This window comes from Manacus candei, unplaced genomic scaffold (genome assembly GCF_025592945.1).
Source record: "Manacus candei isolate 608988 ecotype Guabito, Panama unplaced genomic scaffold, ASM2559294v1 h1tg000028l, whole genome shotgun sequence".
In the NCBI taxonomy this organism is placed as follows: domain Eukaryota; kingdom Metazoa; phylum Chordata; class Aves; order Passeriformes; family Pipridae; genus Manacus; species Manacus candei.
The window spans coordinates 43717780-43740425 of NW_026138076.1; the positions used below are offsets into that span (position 1 = coordinate 43717780).

Below are 22646 nucleotides of genomic sequence, written 5' to 3' on the forward strand. Positions count from 1 at the left end.
CCAAATCTATGAAGGAACCTTTTCTTGCCACAGAAGGGCTCAATTAGGCAAGGGTACCTTAAAGAGGCCCAGTATTTTTAATACTGTCAGTCTGACTTTACTTTCTGAAGCAGAGGAAAAGCAATGTGAAACAAAGTGGCAGCTGCTCTCTGGAAGGCAGGAACTTGATGAAGTACAGAGCTTTCCTCCAGGGAACTCAAGTGTATAGAGACTAGGAACTGATCGAAGCAGTAAATGTTACATATGTGTGAAAGCCCTGCCTTGAATTATAACCTTTCTTCATGAGTATTTGATCTAAGTTTTACCATGGGAAAGAAATTGGAAAAAGTGTATGATTTTTTTCGTGTAAAAGTGAAAGAGCTTCTCTTTCCACTGCCAATGACTAAAGGCAATATAACTTATTAATCAATTATTTATGTTAGGCTCTGGAATCATGGAACCATAGAAAGGTTTGGGTTGGAAGGGACGTCTAGTTCCAACCCTCCTGCCATGGGCAGGGACACCTTCCACGGGATCAGATTGCTCAGAACCCCATCCAACTTGTCCTTGAACACTTCAGGAATGTGGCATTCACAGCTTCCCTGGGCAACCTGTGCCAGAGCATCACCACCCTCCCAGTAAAGAATTTATTCCTCATATCTAATCTAAACCTTAGTTTAAAGCCATTTCCCCTTGTCCTGTCACTACAGGCCCTTGTAAAATGTTTCTCTCCCTCTTCCTTGTAGGCTCCCCTCAGGTACTGAAGGCCACAATTAGGTCACACCTAAACCTTCTCTTCCTGTAGCAAGTGCTTGATTACATGGTTTCATCTCTTTTCTGTGAACCAAGTTCTAGTAGGAGGATCTGAAGAGATTTCCTAAAAAGCTTGTTTGTTAAATATTTTACTTCTGTAAAAATCTTTCTGGTACCAGTGGCTTAAAAATTCAGGTTTTTAAAAACATATGTTATCAATGCAGGAAAACTGCATTTTCCCTCCAAAATGATGGGGGACTTTCTCACTGGCTTTAATGCAGGCTTTCACTAGTGTATTCTAATTACAATGCTCTAAATAAGTTCCAGTCCTTTGGACATGAGCAGGTTGCAAATAGTTCTCTATGTACCTTTCTCTGTGAGAGGGAAAGAGCCAGATACTGGAACTTTTTATATTAGTATTTTTTTAAAGAAGCAGGGAGAGAATTGTGGCCTTACAGCAGATATAGGATAGTATAGGAAACCAGCTGCAGATTTAGGTGAGCATATTCTTCAGCACTCTTTTGAAGTATGTAGGATAATACTACTGTTGTAGAATGGTAATCTTATTAGTCATCTGTTAGGAAGGTGATTTGTTTGTAGTCTGTGCAGATTATCTCTGCTATGGAACCAGTATCCCGAGTCAAAGTCCACACTGGGTTGTGTCCAGTTTATACCTGACTGAAACTTGTAATTGTGTTCTTCATTTTGATACTAATTTGTAATCACTTGGCATTTTTGTTCAAATGAACTAGTTCTGTCTAGAATTGCCTAGTTTCCCCTGGTATAATTTACCTAAAAGCTCCCCAGAAAAAGCACCATATACAATTAAGTTCCTTCCAGTTAAGAACAGTCCTTAAAACCCGTTGTTCCCATTTGTTCATCAGTTTGTTATACTAACTCAGCTTTTCTTGGTAACGTTTTTCAGAAAAGCTTTTCAGTAGTGCTTGGTTATTGATTAAACAGCTGTTAGGGATTTAATATACTGTGTATACTTCTGGGTTGTTCACCAAATTTGTGGCTTTCTGGAATCCGTATTTCCTTATTGATTATCTCTGTGATTGTCCCCTGTGCTACAGACTTCACAGATGGTTGCAGTAAGCTTTTCAATCTTTGTAGCATCTCTATAATACCCAAAGTAGTAGAATAGAGCCATGAAAGATTCCTGGTTTTCTGTGATAGTTTCTTGCCTTTTTTATATCCCTGAAGGATTTGTTCAGGAAAGATCTGAATAGTGGAGATCAGTGTACTAATAGACTAACCCCTTTACCATTCCTAATTAGTAAAAGTGAAGAATCTCTTCTTCACAAGAAGATTTTGTTATGGATGGTCAATGTGTTAATAAAAGTTCTGTAAAGACTAGGGCATGTCGTTTTTCCTCTTTGCACATGCTGTCAGTGGCATGACCATGCTGCTGACCTACAAAAGTTCTAGCTAGAGTTTTGGAATAGTCCTCCTTTTTTCCTAATTTTATTTTTAAGTCTACCATCTTCTGCAGCTGATTTACACACATGGTGCTTTTGGCTTTTGTGAAAGCATTTTATGTAGCCTTTAACCCCTCGTGCTACATATAGCATCTCTTTGTTTCTTTTAAACCATGGCCTTTTCTGTTTAATGCTTATATAGAGCAGAGATGCTGATCTGTCTCTCTTTGATAGCATTACCAAATTTTTGGAGCTCCTAGAGAGATCAGTCAAATGTCTGTGTTCTTCAGCTCCTAGGAATTGATCCAAATCTGTGTATTTATGTACAATAGATCATATATATTTAAAACAGTAGCCCCCACACCCTTCGCTCCTTGAAATTCAAGTTGTAATCAAACTTGTGTGCTATCAGGCTGAGGGAGGAAAAGCATGTTTTTCTTTTACATGCTCAAATGTAGTGAAAATCCCTGTGGACAGTTGTGTTTACAAGGGTAACTGTCTGCATTCAATTGTGGGTTATAAAAGTGCTTGCTTGAATAAATACACGGAACTATCAGACAGAACAACCAATAGTTCGTTGGACTAATTGACCTTGTCAGTAGAATAGAAACACTTGCAAATAAAATTCCCATTGCCAGCAAAGTTGCAACTGAAAACCCCTGAAGAAACTGTGTATATCCTCTAACTATCTTGGAATGCAATGATTCAAGCAGCAGACATGTGTGGTGGGAGGGGGCAGGAGGGGGGAATCATTAACTAAGAAAGTTGTACGTACCAGCATTTTTCAGTGGTCTCTTTTTGCAGCGTGAGGCTGTGAGCATTCCTAAAATCCTTAAGTAGTTCACTTTCCATTTTCAGAGCTATGTTTTCTACCAATTGTTATTACTTCTCCCATACCTCGGTTCCCCTTGTATTATTTGTTTTGCTGGTCTGCTTTTATTATAATGTAGCCTTTTCAGAAAAGGCAAAAATGTTTGGCGAGTAACCACAGCATGTTGTAATGAGGGTGGAGTATGTTTGTCATTCTACAGCAATGGTTGACTTACATGAATGCCAGTGTCTATAACCACACATGCTGGGGCAGTTTATCTTTTTGAATATATTTGAATTGCATAACAGTGGAAAAGAATTACAGTAAATATCAGAATATTTGGTCTTCCAATCACAAGCACCATTTTTTACTTTACCAGTGATGAGTCATGTATCTTCTCATTAAAAAAAGGAAAATATTTCACTCCAGAAATAAGTCTTCACAAATGAATTAGTCATATATCAGACATTTCCTTTTAAAAGTTTGGGTAATGTCACACAGGTGGAAGTAGTATTAAAAAAAAAAGCAACAGTGAAAGACACAACAGGCTTCACTGTGTACTATAAAAACATGATTTTATTTTGGTTAGAAAACAAAACAGGAAAAATGGCATTTGGAAAATAAAGTCTGAAAAACAGTCTCGTTAGCTGCTAAATAAACTTCGGAGATGAAGGTTTAAAAAAAACACCAAGATTTGTGAAAGGGAGGGGGGGGAATAGTGTATTTCACCTTAAGTAAGGGACAATGTGTAATAAGGGATTTTGTGGTTTTACAGCTCGGTGCATGTGTTTGAAAGCTGTTCTCTCAGCAACGTGGGTGGCAGGTTATGCTACCATATAATGTATTGTAGTTGGCTCTCCACACTTGTCAGGGTTAGTGTTCAACCATTCGGAAAATTTTCCCATTGTTCTATCATGTGAACCAAGGCTAGTGTTGAATTCCCAATAACCTTCTGCAGGAAAAAGAGGTTTAATTAGAAGGTTTGAAATTTGATTACTTCTGTTATTGTCTTAATGTACTTCTCTCTAATTTAGGTGCTTATCTGCAAATGCAATCAATTTTTGCTCGGAAAGATGAAAAACAAACTTAACTCTGCACTGCAGTTGCTTCAACACTTTAAAAAGAAAACTTGTATGCTCAATTCTGTCTTTCTTCAGCATTAACACTCTATTTCCATCTTAAACATGTTTGCTTTAGATGGATCATAGCTTTTGGCAGCTACTGCATTTTTAGCAAATAATACTGTTTCTAGTAAGAGTTGCAAAAAAAAAAACTTTGTGTGAGGTCCTTGTAAACTGAACCTTGGGAACGTTATGTTATTTCTGTATTTTCCCTTCTTTTGTGCTTCTTCTCTATTTGTGTCATGGTTATAAATTACATCGTTTGAACTAGAGAATTAAAAACATTTTATTTTGTGATTCCTGTAATTTAAAAAAGAGAATGTTTGGTTTATGTGTATTTTTTTTTTCTTTTTACCTGTTATTTTAGAGGCTGGCACGCAGAGAAATAAGCAGTTATGGTATTGAAATTCCATTGTGCCAGCACCTCTGGGGCATAATCCAAAAAAACCCAGAAAAATCGCCTGCTGGGTTGTATGCAGTATGCTTGTGTGAACATCAGTGTCTGCTGTTCACACATCATTTTTTACTGGAAGTTCCTGTTGGAATAAAGGTTCTGTGTTTGGAGAGTGCAGTGGGATATTTGTTGGTCAATGGTTTTTCATAGTTCGTAGGGATTTCTAATTACAGTTTACCAGTGTGGGCTCACTAGATACTTCTTGCAGATAATCATTAATGCTTCGGAAGTAACAGAAACAAGCAGGGGTTTGGCAACATAAACACTGTATCAAGAAAGAGCTTCATGCTCTTCATTTGTCATTCTCCTGAAGACTGAACATGGGAGTGAGGAATAAGGTGGATGGGTGGAGGAGGAGATGACAGCATGACAGAACACTCATATACTCATACACTTCCCTACTTCAGTATTTAACCCCTTCCCTTCCTTTCCCCTTGCCCCCTCCCTTTTTAATGCACATGTGGTGTCTAGTTGGCATTTCAAAACAGTACAAGTGCATCCAGAGTTCCAGCTTCTGCTGGCTTTCCATGTTCATGCTCATCTGGAATGTCTTCCTGGTGCTCAGTCAGATGACCCCCCCCAGTTCATCAGAACTCATTTTAACTGTAGTTCACAAAATGTGTCATGCTATTCACTTGCAAACTGTAGCATGTAACAACGTCTATTTTATCATTTGTGTTTAATCTCTCAGCATTTGGGCATATTGTTGGAGACCCTGGTAGACAAAATGTTTAATGCAGGGGCAGGTGATTGCAGTTTCAAGTCTTTTGCTGAATTCATAAAAGTTAAGAGAAAAGGAAATGATTCTAAACCAGATTGTAAAGTTCAAGCTAGGTAAAGTGTCATGGTTTGCCTTGATACACAAGATGATTATCTATTTATCCAACTGAATAAACACTGCTAAAGTCCTTTTACTATTATAATTGACAGTGATAAATGATGTCAGTGTATGCTTGCCAGTATGGAAAGTCTGCTTTTGGTTATCTGTGTAAAAAAATACTACAGACTGACTTCACCTGTGGGGCTTTTTGGTTCCTGCCCCCCTTGACTGTGGTTAAGATCATGTCATATGACCACAGAACTATAAACATGTGTGTCTTTTCCTTCAGAGAAGTAATTGCAAAAGTGCATGTCTTTCCTTTTTAGTGTTACCAATATGGTAATGGTCTGGTTCTTAGGTATAGATTAGCTTAATTTCCTTTGCAGATGAAAGCATAACGCTTTCCCACCCAGGTGTGGTCTTCTATGGTAGACAGCAAATTACTTAAGAGTTTATATTACTTCTTTATAACTCCTTGTGAACAAATGTGCCACAATCCATTGAAGAAATTAAACCAACAGGTTGTTTGGGCACAGAATTAGGTTTTTCTGATAACTGCCAAGGGGAAAGCCTGCACTCTGAATTTCCTTACAGTATTAATTACTGTGACAACATTGTGCACCTCTTAATTTTTCTTGCTTGTAAAGAGTTGAAGGAAAGCTTCTGATAACTGTTAATTGTGTGTGTTCCAAGGAGAAGTTGATGTGTGGATGGTCAGTTAAGTTTTTATCTTGGATGTTTGAAGAGGTTCCTGGTCACATAAAGCTCGAAGGTTGGAGCTAGGGAAAACAGAACATTTTTCTTGTCTTTGTTTGCCTGCTGTATTATTTATTGGCTTTTGGGGAAGTATGTGGAGAAGGAATGTTGAGTATTCCAGGAGGACTCTAGACACCTGACTTTGCAGTTACTTAGTGGAGCAGAACGTTAGGTACCACTGAAGAAACTGGAACAAGGCTCTTCTTTAATCTCTAGGGAGCAGCATGTTAGGAAAGAGGTCTTGAAATTATGTTTTTCTGTATTAAAGGGCCCTGCACACTGCATGGAAATTGTTAAATAGAGCACTGTTTACCTATCTCCTCTTCTTCTCCCCCCCTACCACATTCTGCAACTGTTCTCTTTTCCCAGTCTAGAAATTCCCCAGACCTGAGAAATCTGAAATTATCTCCTCCGATTTTTGGATCCCATCTGTGAAAACACCATGGCAGTCCAATACTGAACCCCAGCATTTGCACTGAAAGATTTAAACCAGAGTTGCTGTCAAAGCTGACAGTAAGATGTTGCTCACTCAGTCGTGCTTTTCTGTTTCTGGAGAGGTTGCTAGCCAGTGGGAGACACTTTGCAGTGGCCTTTGAGGTATTTTTTTCCACACACTGAAGTAGGATTGGGAGGATAAAGTCAGTGAATTATAAACAATCATCTTTGATTTACCTGATAGCCTTCACAGACTTAATTGTGGAGAGTAATCCCTAGAGGAAGCACCAGATAATTTCAGATGTTGAGAAGTGCTAAGGACATGCAGAAAGGTCAAAGATTGATTCTGATTCCTCTGGGTGCTACTGCTAGCACAGTATTAAAATTCTTCAAAGAGAAAAGACAGCAGGTGATATTTAGTTTGGGTTAAGCATAAAAGATATAAAAGGAATGGGAATTTTCTAGGGTATCTAAGAATGAAAAGTTTTGTGCTGTCATCTCAACTGGTGCTGGTCAGCTGACACACCACACCTCATTTTATTTCACTTAAACTTGTAGGCACCAGCAGCTAGAAACCTCCTGTGACTATGTTAAGCACTCCTTAACATCTAGCAGTGGGGTGGAGGGAGGAAGAGGTCCCAATTTAAAAGAAATTAGGACCCAATCGGTCCACCACTTATTATTTTTTTATATGTGTGGCTTCCATGTTGTAATATCTTTATTTACATCAGTACAAACTCAGTCAGATTTGACTATTCATAGTATGTATTCCCTTGTGGCAAAGTTACCAGGTGATGCCACTAATTCAGATTTAAAAAACCCCACGAAACAATTCCATAAAACACATTGGATGTGCCATGCTTTGTCAGGTTAGCATCAAAAGAAACAACCAAAAATTTCCATAAATTCATGGAGATAAAATAAAGAAATCAATGTATTTTATGTAGATAAACAAGGGGCTTTTATCATTACAATCAGCCCTTTTCTTTTTTTCCTTGTTCCTGAAGCCCAGCATTGTAATGGAAAGCTGAGATTATTTATGGTGTCATTAGGAAAGCAGTTGCAGAAAGGAGTTCTGTTCATGTGGTAAATTAAAGCAATTTGTTGATCAGAAGAAAATGCCACCTGGCAAGTGGTAGATATCTAGAACAAACACAGGGTTCTTGAGCATGAGGTTCAGTTGCTTCAGAGCTGTCATGACAGTTCTTTCTAGAGTTAGGTCTTGGTCCCTTGATTGCTGCAATGTTGTTTTATTCAGGGATCATATGTCTGTGTGTAGCTTTGATGAGAACCCTGCCAGACAGAGCATAAATTCAACTCTTTGCAAAGTTTTTTTTTGAGGGGGTGGGAAGGCATTGAATGTGATGTTGTGCTGTTCCTTATCTCAAGTAGTATGTGGAAATGTTTCTATAGATATGAAGTATAATTTATTTCTTTCTGAGGGCTGTTCTCTGTCTTAAATCTGTCAGAAGATAACTGAGATCATGTGTTTGAGTCAGAAAAACCTTTCCCAGGATTTTTCCATTTTCTGCACGAACACACAGGAGAGAGTGGAATGAGAATAATAACGTAGCATGTGTGTCTGGCTTGAGGGCCTGTGCTCTCTAGCTGCCTTCATCCAATTCCTAAACTAGGTTTATCTAACAGTCCTATTTTATTTCAGAATGAATTCTGGAGTGTTTTATGTCTCATCTTAAAGGAATGTTAACAAATACAGTTTTTATTGAGGCTTTTTATGAACGCTGTTCTCAGTCACAGTCTTCAAGTGAACCATGAGAGTCTAGCCCCTAATACTTATTACTCTTTTTCTAATTATTATTTCCCCCCCCCGTATCTGTCAGAGGTCAAATTCAACTATGAGTATGAGGGATTTTTTTGATTATTTCTACTAGCAAATGCAGAAAATTCTAATTTGTTTCTCTTAGGTTGAGATTAATTTCTTACTTCTTAGGAAGATGATGTTATTGAGTAACATTACTAAGATAAGGTTAATCAAATTGTATGTTTCAAAAACAGTTTCAATTCCATGTCAGAAGTGATTTAGGAAAATTTTGAAGTAGGCTTCCCTCTGAAAAGGTCTCTGTTGTCGTTATGTTGGTCACCATGTTTGACTGAGAGGTTTTCGTGAATCAGCTGTGAGTAAATCCAGCACTGCTGGGGTAAGAACTTCTATTGTGGAATTAGTAGAGTTTCTTCTTTTTCATTATAACTTCATTTATGTGTCACGAGGACATAAAGATTTACTTGCATAGCAGAAATAAATTAAGCAGAGGAGCATATCTATATATATATCTACAGGACTTGTAGATATACAAAAAGTCATATATATTTGTAATCCAATTCCATCACCTTGTTATTGACTTCACTTTTCTAAGCAGTAAGATGGTATCCAACAGTAGCTCTAGATTTAGGACTTAGTGGACCTGTTGGTAAGAAAGTTTTCAATTAAGTTGTTCTCGCGCTCTGTTTTTTTCCCTCTGCTCCCTCATGCTTCAGGAGCAAACTTACAGTGTAATTTAATTTTGATTCTCACACAGTTTATAGTGAAGAGCTCATGTTCTTAGTCTGTAGAATGTAGCAGTAAGGCCATCCCACACTGCTGTTTACAGCAGAATTGCTGTTGCAGTGAGGTAGCCAGTAGCCCAGCACTGTACAGCACTATCTGAATACCTTTTTGAACTGTACATTCTGGGAGTGAATGGTGACTCAAGGAACCTTTGGCTCCTAGAAAGAAGTCAAGAAATAGAATTCATCTAGATTGAAAGAAGCAGAGTCCAGACTCTGACCTCCACATTAAACAGTGAAACAAAGCCTTGCATTTTTTTGGTCATGCTTACATATCAATTTGTAGGAAAACACAAGCAAAAGGTAAAAACTCTGCTGTGTTTTTTCCACTACATTAAAAAAAATTGTGTTTAGATGTAAAATTAAATACTTCCATTGGGCAACAGTCCTGATTCCAGCTTTGGAAATTTATGGAAGTGTATTCTGGCTCTTATAAAACTACCCAGCTGAACCTCTGACAGATATACTCATATTTCTTCTCTTCTGAAGTTCTTTCGTATGGAAATATATCTGCAGTGAGACATGTTTATGAATTTGGGATCTTTCTTAGATGAGACATTGCATTGCATTTTAAAGTTGCACAAATAGTTTTCACAACAGTCTTTTACGTTTGTTTCCAATGAGTAAATATTCCTTGAGTTGAGCATTAGGTCTGCTCTGGATCCTGTGAAATGTTACTCTACATTTGCTTATTGAAGCCTGGCTACAATGCACTGGAGTAATTTTACAGTTTATCAGGTTTTGCCCCACTCACCTTTACTGGGTATCCAGAGTCCTTGTCCAGACACAAATATTTTACTTGTTTGCATACTGTACTTCTGCAGGATTTGAGGATTATTTACATAAGTTTAGTGTCTTTAAATTCCTTGATTTTAGGAGAGGCAACCCCCTGTGATTCTCAGAAACAAGTCACTCCTGTGAAAGCAGGAGAAATGCTTTCACTTAACCCAAGTTATCAACAGCTTGTCCTCTTGCTGATAAAGAATGAGTAGGATTTTTTTTTTTATTTGGTAGCATTCAGGTATGATTTGTTACAGTCTTTTTCTAAAAATTGAAGTCACTCGGGAAATACAATTTTGTGTAACAGATAAAATGTTAGAGCCATGCAGCTTTGTGGGCCTGTTCTCTGGTAGAAGATCAGAAATCCAGTTCTCTTCAATGTGTAATAATAGCCCCTTTCAGTGAGGGGAGTGTTTTTCTTTTGGTTTAGATGTACTTTCTTCCCCTCAACCTATAAAGAGTGCTTGAGAGCTAGCAGCTGGCTGCTACTACAGCTATTGACTGTTTTTTAAAATATCATGATATTCTTGTTTTCTTATATGCATTCATTTCCCCTATTAATTTTCTGCATTCTCTGGGATGCAAAGTGCATGGTGTGAAATGTAGTCACTGGGTTATTGCCACTATGTTATTTGAGATGATGTGATAGTGGATTTACTTGATGTGGCTGCTTTTCTGACACTTAAATCTTTAATATTCATTGCATTTTTTTTTCAAATACTTTCTTTGTATAATTTAACTGTAGCTATGTCTAGACATATTTCCTGGATATGGCTAAACAATTTCGAAGGTAAATTATGACCATTTTCTTTTTTTCACTTTCACACAAACACAATATAATTTTGTTACATAGATTAGAAGAAATGGGAACTGGAGACACTGGCAGTACAGTTTTCATCCAGTTTGCAAACTTCTTCCCCTTTGTAAGATTAGTTATTTCCCAGAAATGTTTTCAGTCATTTAACTTCTGTTTGCAATCAGTTTGTGCAGTGCATAATCCATTTGTATTGTTTGTGTTGTTTCAGTTTGACCACAGCAGTTCTAGTTTGAAAAAAAAGAAAGATAGCACCTTTTCCTTTATGTTTTGCTCTGTTCTGGTCTCCAATGTCTTCATTCCATTTGCCTTAAGGTCTTCTTGTGTAAGGCCATTGCCTAACAAGTAACTATTGTAGGATTCTCTTTTAAAGCACATGTCTTTCTGCTTACAGGAAGTTCTGTTTATTCTGTCCTTCCTTGGAGAATTCTGTGATGCTAAAACTCATAGAATCATTTAGATTGGAAAAGACCTCTAAGATCATTGAATCCAATCTGCTCTGTTATCTTCCATAAAAGGCAGCTGCCAATGTTGACACCTTGTCCTGTTCTCCAGTCAGCAGTTCTATTTGTAATACAAATTCACCTGAACTTCAGAATGTTTTGGGTTCTTTTTAAATTTATCTTCACACTTCTTCACTGTAGCATGTTCAGTGGTTGAACTGTATCTTGTAGCTGTAGCTACAACAAGCTGTAGCTTGTTCAGTCTGGTTTCTGTTCTCTGTGTATGTCTGTCTGCTCTTTCACTACTGGTTTCCCCTACCTCTCTTCAGTAGATGGTTGAAGTGCTGCTCCTTTCCTTGAGAGCAGCCTGACTCACCTGGAAATTGTAGGAGATTATGTCTTTATTTTGGATGGGTGCTGCTTTGGAAAGGGACTAAGGTTTTAACATCTTAATACAGGGAAATCTTAGGGCTTTTCAGTGCTTGGAGGGGGAGAACTCCAATTTATGACTAAGATGAAAATTTAAATAAAAGGGCCAGTAATGTGTCATCTTAAGTAATTTTAAAATTTTGTGTCCTCTTTCCTTTTATGAATAGCTTCGTCCTCAACCAAGTGGGTTTTTTTGGTAGATCTGTCACTATTTTATATTTTTACATATGTTTAGTTATGACTAAAAGATTTGAATGCAGAAGGTGCCATTTGTTGGAATGAATGTGGGAAGGTGTAGTACTTTTGTTTTGTCGTGTTTGACAGTTGTTTTTTTCCTGTCTTCTGATGAGGTAAAAGTTACTGAGGGTTTTCCAAAGAACAAGTTCCATGAATCACTATTGCCATGTTTATGCCATCATTTGCTCCATTTTAACAGCAGTTGACCCTTTAAACATATAATTGTTTAAACCAGAACCTTCTGGTTCTATTCTGTATCATCACACAGCATTCCCAAAATGACTTGTATCAGTTGATCATCATCTGCCAGATTCCTACTTCCCAATTAGTAAATTTGTTGGTATTATGCTTACACAGATACCTTATGTACATGGGGCCCCCTCCTTAGTTACTTGTCCATAAAATGAAAAAACATTGCAGTGAGAGAAACTTTTATGATTTGAAGTGCTTCCCAAAAGGTATAAAACATTTGTTTTCACTAAATGAGACAGGCACTTCTTTCTAAATGCACAATGTGCAGTATAGGCTACATATTTTATAGTAATTGGGGGGGGGTTTGTTTGTTTCTTTGTTAGTTATTTTTTTTTAAATGTACTGTTTGTTTTTCACATCTGCATTTATAATACTCCAAGCTACTGATAATTTGAGTTCTGTAGTACCCTGGTTTAAAAAAAAATAAATCCCTCATTCTCCTTTCAGAATGCTGCAATTTTGAAAAGTTTAAAAGACTTGCAGCAAACCATAGATTTTTCTACCATTCATTTTTAAGGCCAGACTGCCCAGATGCAGTCTGTTCCAGTATGTCTGCAACTTAAACAACTTAGGTACCAGAAATAGGCAAACTGAAGCAGAAAGTTTGTTTTGGGCTGTGTTACCTACTTTTTGATACTGTCAGCCAGGCCACCACTCCAGAGCATGAGCTCAAGAATTTTTTTGTAGCTTTTTCATCTTCAGTGTGCTGTCTGCCAAGCCCAAGGGAAGTAACAGAGATTCACATTGGAGCCAAATCCCTGTAGGTCTGAAGGATTTCCCCTGATACCAGGAGGCTTCCCAAGGTTTGCCAAGCAGTGCACTTGCAAAAGTATGGCATTCCCATGGATTGTGACAGCTGGGTAAGGAGACCTTGGGTCCCCACAGCAGAATGCTAATGCACTTAGGGTAGATTTGCCTTCCCTTCCTCCACTCTTGACTGATCCCTAAATGAATTATGAAACCCATTTTTCATTAAATCAGAGATCCAAAATTTCACAGCTGTTATGACTGATTTCATAAGAGTTGGAGATTCCTTCTGGAGCAACAGGTTCAGATGTTAAGATGGAATCTGTTTTAGCTGAAACCAGACTGAACTTAGATGACTTCCTGCTGTGGGGAGAAGGTTTACTTTGGAGTTTTAGGTCTTATTGCCATACTTGCACATGTGAAACTCCATTTTAGAGTTTCTGCATTGTCATTCTGTATTTGATCACTCTGCTTTTCAAAGGGAAGGGTGAAGGTTTTTATATTGTTTTCTTAAGTTCCAGTGGATAGGATGGTTGCCACTTAAGACATACACGGGATGGCAATTCTTCTCTAATGAGTTTTAGTTTATGGATGTGTTCAGCATAAACTATTATGTGAAAGTTCAAGTGACCTCGCTTAACAATAGAATTTTAAAGATGTGGGACTGGAATGCAAACTGTCCAAGACTGTTTAACATTTTTGTCCATCTCTGAAACAATATATACATCTTGAGACATATGTTTTTGGAATGAATGTTGAGCTGTCTATGCATTGTCCCTCACAGAACATAATTTAAAAAAAAATGTATGTGGCACAACAAAAACTGAGAACCGCTGCAAACAGAGTTCCTTTCTTTCCAGAGAGACTTTGCTAGCAGACAACCTGTGACAAATTCACGATGGTTTCTGCAGGTAAATTTTCTAGAATGAAGAGTTGTTTTCAGCCACATTCTAGAGAATGAAGTATTCAAAGACCGTTGTCTATTTTTTTTTTCCCTTTTCGTGTTTGTTTTTTTCTGCCACCCAGAACTAAGCAGACAATATTTCCTGAAGTTAAAATTGAGCAAGACAGTTGTGGCTGACAAGTTCAGAGTAGCTGAGCATTTGGCAGGCTGTTTCTTTGTCTCTGAGGCCACAGGTACCTGACTGTGCAAGCGCTGTGAGCAGCTGCAGAGGTGGGAGTGTGATGGGCAGGGTGGTGGTGCTTAAGTACCACGGACAGGGGCCCCTCCACACGTGCCCAGACCGACCCTGTATCAACATGTGGGACTTCCACCAACGGGACTTCATCTCTTGGGAGTTTTTTATGTGGGCAGTTCAGCACAGCCTTGTCCCTTTTGCAGTCAGAAGTACTTAGGAGTCTTCATCTCTTGATACTTTTGAAACAGCTGTTTTACCTGTGAATCCATGTCATAAAACTCCTGGTAGTCTACAGCGTGTGCCATTGTACTCTATTTTCTCTGTTTGACAATGGGCTTATGTGCATACTTGCTCATCAGGTGCTCATGTTCCTCATCTTCAGGAGATTTCAAAGACAAACTATGAGAGCAATAATAATGCAAAAGCTGACTTTCCCTTGTTATGTCTTGTGGATTAAATATCAATGCTGTGTTCTTCCTAACTTTACTCCTGTTATAATATTGGAATTCTGTCTGAATCAGATATGTATGTCTGGGAAGAGATTGCAATGTTTTGGCAGTGGAATCAAATAAAATTGTTCCTTGCTTTTTTACTGTATGGGGAAATTCTAATCAAGACACCTAAGGAATATCACATTCTGAAGAATATTAGACTAGTCAATGAAAGCATTTCATGAGCTGGCTGGTGAATCACTTCTGCCAAATGAAGTTTAGGTTGTATCATACATAGCTCAATTGGCATCATCTGCTCACTTCAGAAACATGCCTGTTTCTGTACTCTATGAACCCACTGACATCGTCCAACATGTGGTGTGCTGCTTATGTAATCCAAACATGAAATTTGGAAAGGCAGTATAAGAATCTGTATTTGAGCATTGTAGATGCTAATCCTTGGCCCACTGAGGATTTGTTTTTCTAGCTTTACTGTTCTTCCTTTTCTAGATTTTCTTTCTAGCTTGGCTTGGGCATTTAGGTGTCTTTATTTTAATTGGATACAACTTTCTAACACTTGGGCATTGATTAATTTTTACTGGTTTAAACTGGAGCAGAACAGTCTGAAGAAGGAGGTTCTGTAAAACTTTTTGCAAGGATCTTTTTGACCTTTCTGTTTTTCAACCTTTTCTGTCTTACCAAAAGTTATTTCTTTCAGCTTATTTGAACAAAGAACTTATATATGATAGGAATTTGTAGTGTTTGCAGGTTTTGCTCTCTGATAGCGCTTATTTGGCTACAAGTCTCTTGTCTGCCTGAATCCATAGTTGAATCCTCCTGAGGGATGGACTGTGCTCCTCTAGACTCTTCAGGAACTGCTGTTTGAAAGAATGGAAAACTTCTCTCGCCTAATGGACTGAAGTTGGATTTCTTGACCGTTTAAGGAGGTGGCTGATTAAGACCACAGAGCCACCTCCTTAGGTGGTCGTTGCTTCGTTAGAGCAGAGGAGTGTGCTTTTCACAGTGGGGCCTTTGAGCGTGTTTCTGTGTTCCTTGTTAAGCTGCTAATGTGGTGTCCCTCCTTTGGCTCACTTGGAACTCGTGAAGTTGCTTTTGGACGGGCTTCATTTTTATTGCTGGAACTGGTGCATCACTGCTATTAACTGGTTCTCTTCCTTCCTAAGTGAAGTGATGGCTGAAGCCCAAGCTCTGCTACTTCGTGTGTTGACAGTTCCAATACTTGGAATTACTACTGATTCTGAATCCTGGTAACTGCACGGTAGGGCACGGCAGTTATGGAAAGAGAATTTTGGAAGTCGAGCCAGCCTGCTTTCTCCTTGCCAGTTGTTGTGAGAACATATTTGGATAGCTGTAAAAAAACAATGGCTAAACAGGGAAAAGCCTTTCCCGACATGGGAAAGTTTGTGTATTGATAAATACTTCATTTCTGAACATAGAATTTATTTTGCCTGGAACTAAGTTTTATAATCTGCTTGGAAGAATACATTATTTATTGGGAACACCTGCCTTGAGAAGCTTAGTTTTTTTTATATAACTGTATAGTAAAAACTAGTTAAGCTCATAGAAAGGCAAAATTATATGTGTGAAAAAGAGTCTAGCCACTACTTTTAATTTCATAGTTTGCTAAATCACTAAAACAAAAAGCAACTTGAACAGTTTTATGAAAAAAATAGAAGGAGTAAAATCAAATGCTGTTTGGTTTCATAGCCATTTGACTCTAGAAGAACAGATGATAAAATGGAACTTTGATAAGGCACCAACATCTCAGAATCATGTTGTATCATGCTGAAACTGTGATGGCAGCAATAATTCCCAACTTTCTGTCAGTATGTGTGTGGAGAAAAGGATTTTTTTTTTTCTCCAGAGGAAGCAAGCAGGCAGCTTTCTCCTGAAATCTGGGGGCCCTGTCTAACATACATCTGGGATGTGTTTGTAATTACTCTGGAAATGAAACTACTTAGAGTGGGCTTTTTTTCCTTTCTGTATCTTCACAAAAGATGTCTTCATAGGGCAGCAAAAATCATGTATTATTTCAAGGATGTTAGCCTACTGTAAATATAGCAAAAAACTTGGGGTTGTGTTTATATGCCTAGTAGAGGTAGCATTTAGAGTTATGTGCCACTTTGAAGACACAACAGAATTTAAGCACAATATCACTGTGTATCGAGAAGAGGTCAGTATTCAATTGAAGTAGGATTAAGTACAATAAATAAAAACCCTTTTTTGGATAAATAACTTGCTACCCTATAAAGAGGCCAGCAATTGCAGAAGAAACTTCCTCTTAAACTCTCTTGTGTTCAGGCTGGGGAGGAGATTTGCATTAAGAACATCAATTTTTCTTCAGCTTTCAAAATAACAAGAATTGCTGGAGTTGGAAGTTTATGTCCATAGGTAAAAGTGTAGCATGCAGAGGACAGGAAAAATAAGAAACCAACGGAGAGAAGGCAGGAGAAGAGCTAGAGTAAAACAGCAGCAGAGGACAAGTGAGTGATTTTTCCATTTCAATTTTTATCCCTTTGTTCTTTTATTTTGACTTTCATGGTCTTCTTGTTTACCAATTGTCACAAAATTTATAGTATTAGAAGCAAATTAAAGAAACCCACAAACCCTGGGCTTTTAGTACATTGTATGTAAGATTAGTCTAGAGCCTGCAGGAACTGTTCTGAGTTACTAATACTGAACTTACATTGATTCATTCCTTTGTTTCCCTTTTTTAAAGAAAAACTTTTCTGGTAAAACACATAACAGAAAGAAACTTCCAATTTTTAATTTCTCTCAGGTAATTAGTAATATAGCTGATTCTTAGAACTTTTCCTGGAAGAGAGTTAATTGTGACTGATTCTTAATTACTTAAATGAGCTACCAAGGAGGAAAAAATACTGGAGGAAACTTAATCTGATATTTGCTCATAGTGGACTGATGCTGTAGAGTTGAGGTGAAACCTGTGTGTGTGTATACATTTATATGTATATTATACTTTAAAAGAACAAACTTGACAACAAAGTCCACTGAAATGGATTTCAGGTATAGTATTTACTATAGGTAGAGCTGCTAGTGCCACCTGTACTTAAGGTTGTGTGACCCTTTACATTTCCAGGCTTAACTCTTAGTTGCTTTCTGACTTTTGCCAAAGTGTAGTTCAAACTGATTTTTCCATGCCAGATATCTGCTTTGGGCTGAACTTTTTGAAAGTTTCAGCCAAAGCAGTTCTGTTCCAAGAATAAGGCCAGTGAAAAGTATGCTGTTTTGCTTGTGTGAGAATATTCTGGTGTCCTTCTTTGATGCTCCAGTGCCCCCAAGCTCTGAAGCAAGGATTTGAAATTTGGCAATAGTTCAGCCTTTGTGTTGAGGATGTGCCTTTTGCCTCCCTGTAAAAATCCACCCAAATTTCCAGACCGGTTTACAAGGCTTTGAAAGATTGCCATTTGCATGGGCTTAATAGGAATTTCTTAAAACTTCACAGTAAGCTTCCTTTAGATTTTGTTCACACTGGGAATGCTCCAGGCAGGGTAGAACTGCGTATTTCATCCCACTTCTACTAGGAATTGTAACAGCTGGATGTGGGTGCTGACACTGAACTGAGAGTGGGCAGCATTGTGTCTTGTATCACCACTGCCTATTCCCATGTCCTGGGCCTTTTCCCTGGTGGTGGACCTGGGCCCTCTGGAAAAGAAACTGTCTCATTCATCTGGAACAGCATGACAGATGTGGAGAGGAATTTAGGACCCTCTGTGTGTGTGTGTGTGTGTGGTTTATACCATTCTTTTGGTCACAGAAAATGTGTGTATCATACTGGCAAAATATTACTTCCTTTTCTACTGGATGTTCAGATAACAGTAGTTAGGTTTTGTTGCATTTAAGCTGCAGTTTAAATGTTGAGTGGGTATCAAGGTTTTAACAAACTATATAGGCATCAACTTAAAGAAAATACTCCAATGTCCCAGGGCAGGAATGTTGTTTAGAGGGCAGAAATCAAGAGCTCATTTTTTCAAACATTTAAGTCTAACTCTGACCTCTTGCATTTACTACATTGTAGTGCAACCTCCAACTCCCTCACAAGTGTCACATGCTTTGTCCAACAGGCAGCTATTTGACTGGAATGGGTAAAGGGGTTTATTCTGAGGATGAGTCCAGGATTTATACAGTAAAGTCTGTATATTCATCTGTTATAGAAGTTGAAAAATGTGGAGTAAGTGAAGTCAAGATTTTTTGGGGGGAAAAAAAAAGGCTTTGTGGCTAAGACAATTAAATGCTGCTTGATGAATTGTGTGCCATCTGTGCTTAGTTGTGGTATTTCTACATGATGCACTCAAATAACTGTTCCTAGGTTACTGCTCATGCTGTATGATCTAGTGGCTGGTTTGAGAACTCATGTCAGTTTGTGGAAATGCAGACACTTAGAACTGCAAGTGAACTCAGTGGGAGCTAAACCTCCTGCAAAATCCTGTCTTTTACTGAGGATAGTAAAAACCAGCTCAGTGTGGAGCCAGAGAACCTTTTAATTTAATGAACCTAATGCCTCGATTGCCAGTTTTGCAGGTGAAGAAATTACTTGACCCATCTCTGTAGACAGGCTCAGAAAGAAACTGGTTGCCTTTGTAGCAAAACTGGAAAATAACACACTATAAACAGACCATATAACCCCCTCCCTTGATTAGGGATGAAATAAAGCATTGATAAACATGTAATAAAAAATGTATTAATAAGATACAAGTATATTTTTATGTGAGTGAAATTACCTTTGCAACTTTTAACGTTCCAGTGCTTCCCTTTCTGAGCCTAATAATTCTTTTAAAATAAAAGATGTGAATTTTCTCTGTGAATTTATTAAGGATTCAATTTAATTTTGTATAAATAGCCTAATTTTTCCAATCCCTTGGTAGCTGTCTTGGTTCTGGAGTGGGGGAATCATTATTTCACTTTTGCAATTTCTTTCCCAATAGACCATGAAAACCCAGATTATATTGGATCTGTCTGAAACCAGTGTTGTCAAACTATAGAAAGTTTCACTTTTTTATACTGTTTTAAAAATCTGTTTCATACTGATCCAAGCATAAAAATCCCAAGATTATAGCTCTGGAACTCAACTTTTCCACTTTGAATTAGCAGTCAAAATTTTTAAACTCTGAGAATAATATAAAAATGCAAGTTTAATTAGCAATAACCTTTTCATTCTCTTCTAAATCAGACACTTTATCTTAGTACTAGTTGAATAAAATATTAGGAGGATCCTCATCCTTCCTGTTTGCTGTGGAGATGGAAAGCATACTTGCTCAGGCTGTTTACTGCTACCTCACCATGATAAATCTGCCCTTTGTAAAGCTGCTTCAACAGTACATCATTTTTTTATCACTTTCAAGTCAGCCATTACCTGAAGTTTCCTATGCAAAAAAAAAAAAAAATGGGCTTGTAGCTTTTTTGAAAGGGACAGGTTACAACAAATAAGTGACTGTGTGTTTGTGGAGGGAAATGATTTGCTGCTAAGGTTTAGTGAATTTAATACTTTGGAAATTATTTGTTGGAGAGTCTGCAGCAATGGAGAGTTTTGGGCTGCGGTTTTTTGTTTTCTGGTGGGTTTTTTCCTTTCTTTTTTTTAAGGTGGAGGTGTGAGAGATTTTTTTCGTTTGTTTCTTTAAGCTTAAAGTAGTCATCAGATTTTTTTTTTTTACTTGTTTCTTGGGTCATTCTCAAGGTGTTTACTGCCTCTGAACCAGTAGCTCTTTTGAAAGCTTCAGCATAAACAAGGCATTTAACAGGATGTGTGTCATGCAGTATTTGCAGGAGAAAGATGGGAATTCTGAGCTGCTCAATGCTCATCCATCTTCCTTAGAGGAACTCTGCTGCTAAGAACAGCAGTCTTATTTGCTTAGCTGTGTGAAATCCACTTGCTTGTGGACAATTGTTTTGTGTCTTGTTTTTCTTCCCCCCAAGACTTCCGCTTCCTTGTGTGCTCTTCCCATATGTGTTTGGGTTGTGCTTTGAAGTTGGACAACTAGTTTTTAAACAAAAGCTTTTGCCACACTTCTGCATAGTGTCCAGCTTGATTTCGGCAATCTGACGTGTCAGTGATGTGGTTTAGAGTTAACAAAATGCTATTCCTTGCTGGCTTTTTCATTGGTTTGTGTAGGATTAAAATTAAAAAAGAAAAAATAATCCTATCAGACTGGGTATGTTGTATAAAAGCCAAGTCAAAATGTGATTAGAATGTGATTTGTCCATTTGGCTGTGCAGCAAGTATTAATTGACCAGGCATCTGTCTTGACACGTGGGTGACATAAAATTTATGAGATGTCTTGTATTTTTTCCTCTGTCACCTTCCTTTTCCTCCTCCCCAGTCCTCCTAATAATCTAAGGAATTTCTGAAAACCCAGCCTTTGTGTGCATTTAGTTTCCTACATAAGTCATTCCAGCATATTTCAGTCCAGAGTGCCTAGATAAAACAAATTAGGATGCATGTTTTCTGTCATCCTTGGGCAATGTGCTTCAGTAACAGGATCCTTGCTTTGGCTTTCTTGAATTTATTCTGAAGTCTGTAGTTCTTTATATTGATTTTTGTTTTAAGATTAGGGCACAAAATGAAGAGTAGATTCTGAAAGGCCAAAGCAACCACAACTGCAGTCAACCAGATTAATTTGTATCCAATTACACGAGCAGTAAATTAGCTATGAGTTTTCGACTGTACTATTTCAAATTAACTTGAAAAAGCAACTAAAATCTGATTTGCAAGACTCTGCTTTATGAAAGGGGTTTAAGATGTGATTATTTATAGTAAGTATGTTAACTGGGTCTGAATGTTTTGCTTTTCTGTCTTGTTTTTGGCAGCAACTTGAACTAGTGGAACCGAGCGGCTGGATTCACGTTCCTCTGACAGACACTCACAAGAAGCCAATCCGCACGTTCATGATCCAGATTGCTGTCCTAGCCAATCACCAGAACGGGAGGGACACTCACATGAGACAAATCAAAGTGTACACCCCGGTGGAAGAGAGCTCCATTGGGAAATTCCCTCGATGCACAACGATTGATTTCATGATGTATCGCTCCATAAGATAAAGTTGGATGACGGTATCGTTGCTAAAGTATTCAGATACTTAAAGAGCAGGGTTTACTTCAGCCTAATTATATCTTGTATGTTTATACTTTGTACAATTTTGAAATAAAGATAATACTGTGTTACAATGTATTGTGGTCTGTGATTTTGCAGAACTTGTCCTTGCAGTCTGAGTGCTCTTGTACTATCTGAGAGGAAAAAAAACCCAGACACTTTAAAAAGAAGTGGGAATCAGTAATTGATTTAGGGTAATTTCTTCCCCTAATGATCATGCCTGGAAATAGTTTGTTCTGTAGTGTTCCTGTTTGTTCCTTTACCTAAAAGCTGCTCATTTTAAAGAGCATTCTTCTTGAACAGACATGGTTTAAAGACATTGCCAGTAGTGTTTTCCCATCATTGTTTATGCTACTGTGTTGCACCTTTTTCTGTATAGGATTGCTTCTGCTTAATGGCTGTCTGGATGGATTTAGCTTTCGTTGTAAGTGCAAAATAGATCATAGAATCATAGAATATCTCAAGTTGGAAGGGACATATAAGGATCTTTGAGTCCAACTCCCTGCTTCTTCCCTTCTAAAACTAAACCATATGACTAAAGAGCATTGTCCAGATGCTCCTTGAACTGTGACAGGCTCAGTGCCATGACCACTTCCCTGGGGAGCCTGTTCCAATGACTGATAACACAGTGAAGATGACAATGACATGAAGAAAACCAAACCTTTCCAAATAATTCACTATAGTATATACATTAATATAGATATGAGAATAGGTCATCTAAACATGATACCTGTTCAAAACAGGAGGAGAGTTAAGAATGCTCTGACATCCTACAATAATGTAGAAATTAATTTGAAGGCCTAATGAATTTCTAAAGTACTGAGAACTCAAGTGTATAACACCAGGTAATGTCAGACTCGTAGCACAGAATTTTTTTAATGTGTTTTAAAGTAAAGAGCATTGCAAGGAAAATGTAGGCTTTGTCTGCTTGCTGTGAGTAGGAGTATTTAACACCTCTGCTAACATAATCTAATTACTAGTTACTTAATCTTTTAAAAAAGTAAGGAGATTTTAGAAGTTGAAGTACAAGGGTTTCTTTTAAAATGTTCAGCACTGATCAGACCTGTTCCTTCTAGCACCGTAAAAGCTGATGGTCAATCCAGACTAATCTCAGCCAAGGAAAACTTTTGACA

General features: G+C 37.8%; 1 protein-coding gene across 3 annotated transcripts in view; it reads left to right on the forward strand.

Annotated features, from left to right (window-relative positions):
- Window positions 1-21591, forward strand: part of ANAPC10 (anaphase promoting complex subunit 10) — a 35884-nt gene extending 14293 nt beyond the window's left edge. For all 3 annotated transcript variants that reach the window (XM_051790989.1, XM_051790990.1, XM_051790988.1), the window contains one exon: window positions 21231-21591. In XM_051790989.1, the coding sequence (XP_051646949.1) occupies window positions 21231-21461 (231 nt within the window). In that variant the 3' untranslated portion in view covers window positions 21462-21591. The remainder of the gene's footprint in view (window positions 1-21230) is intronic.
- Window positions 21592-22646: the final 1055 nt, after the last annotated feature.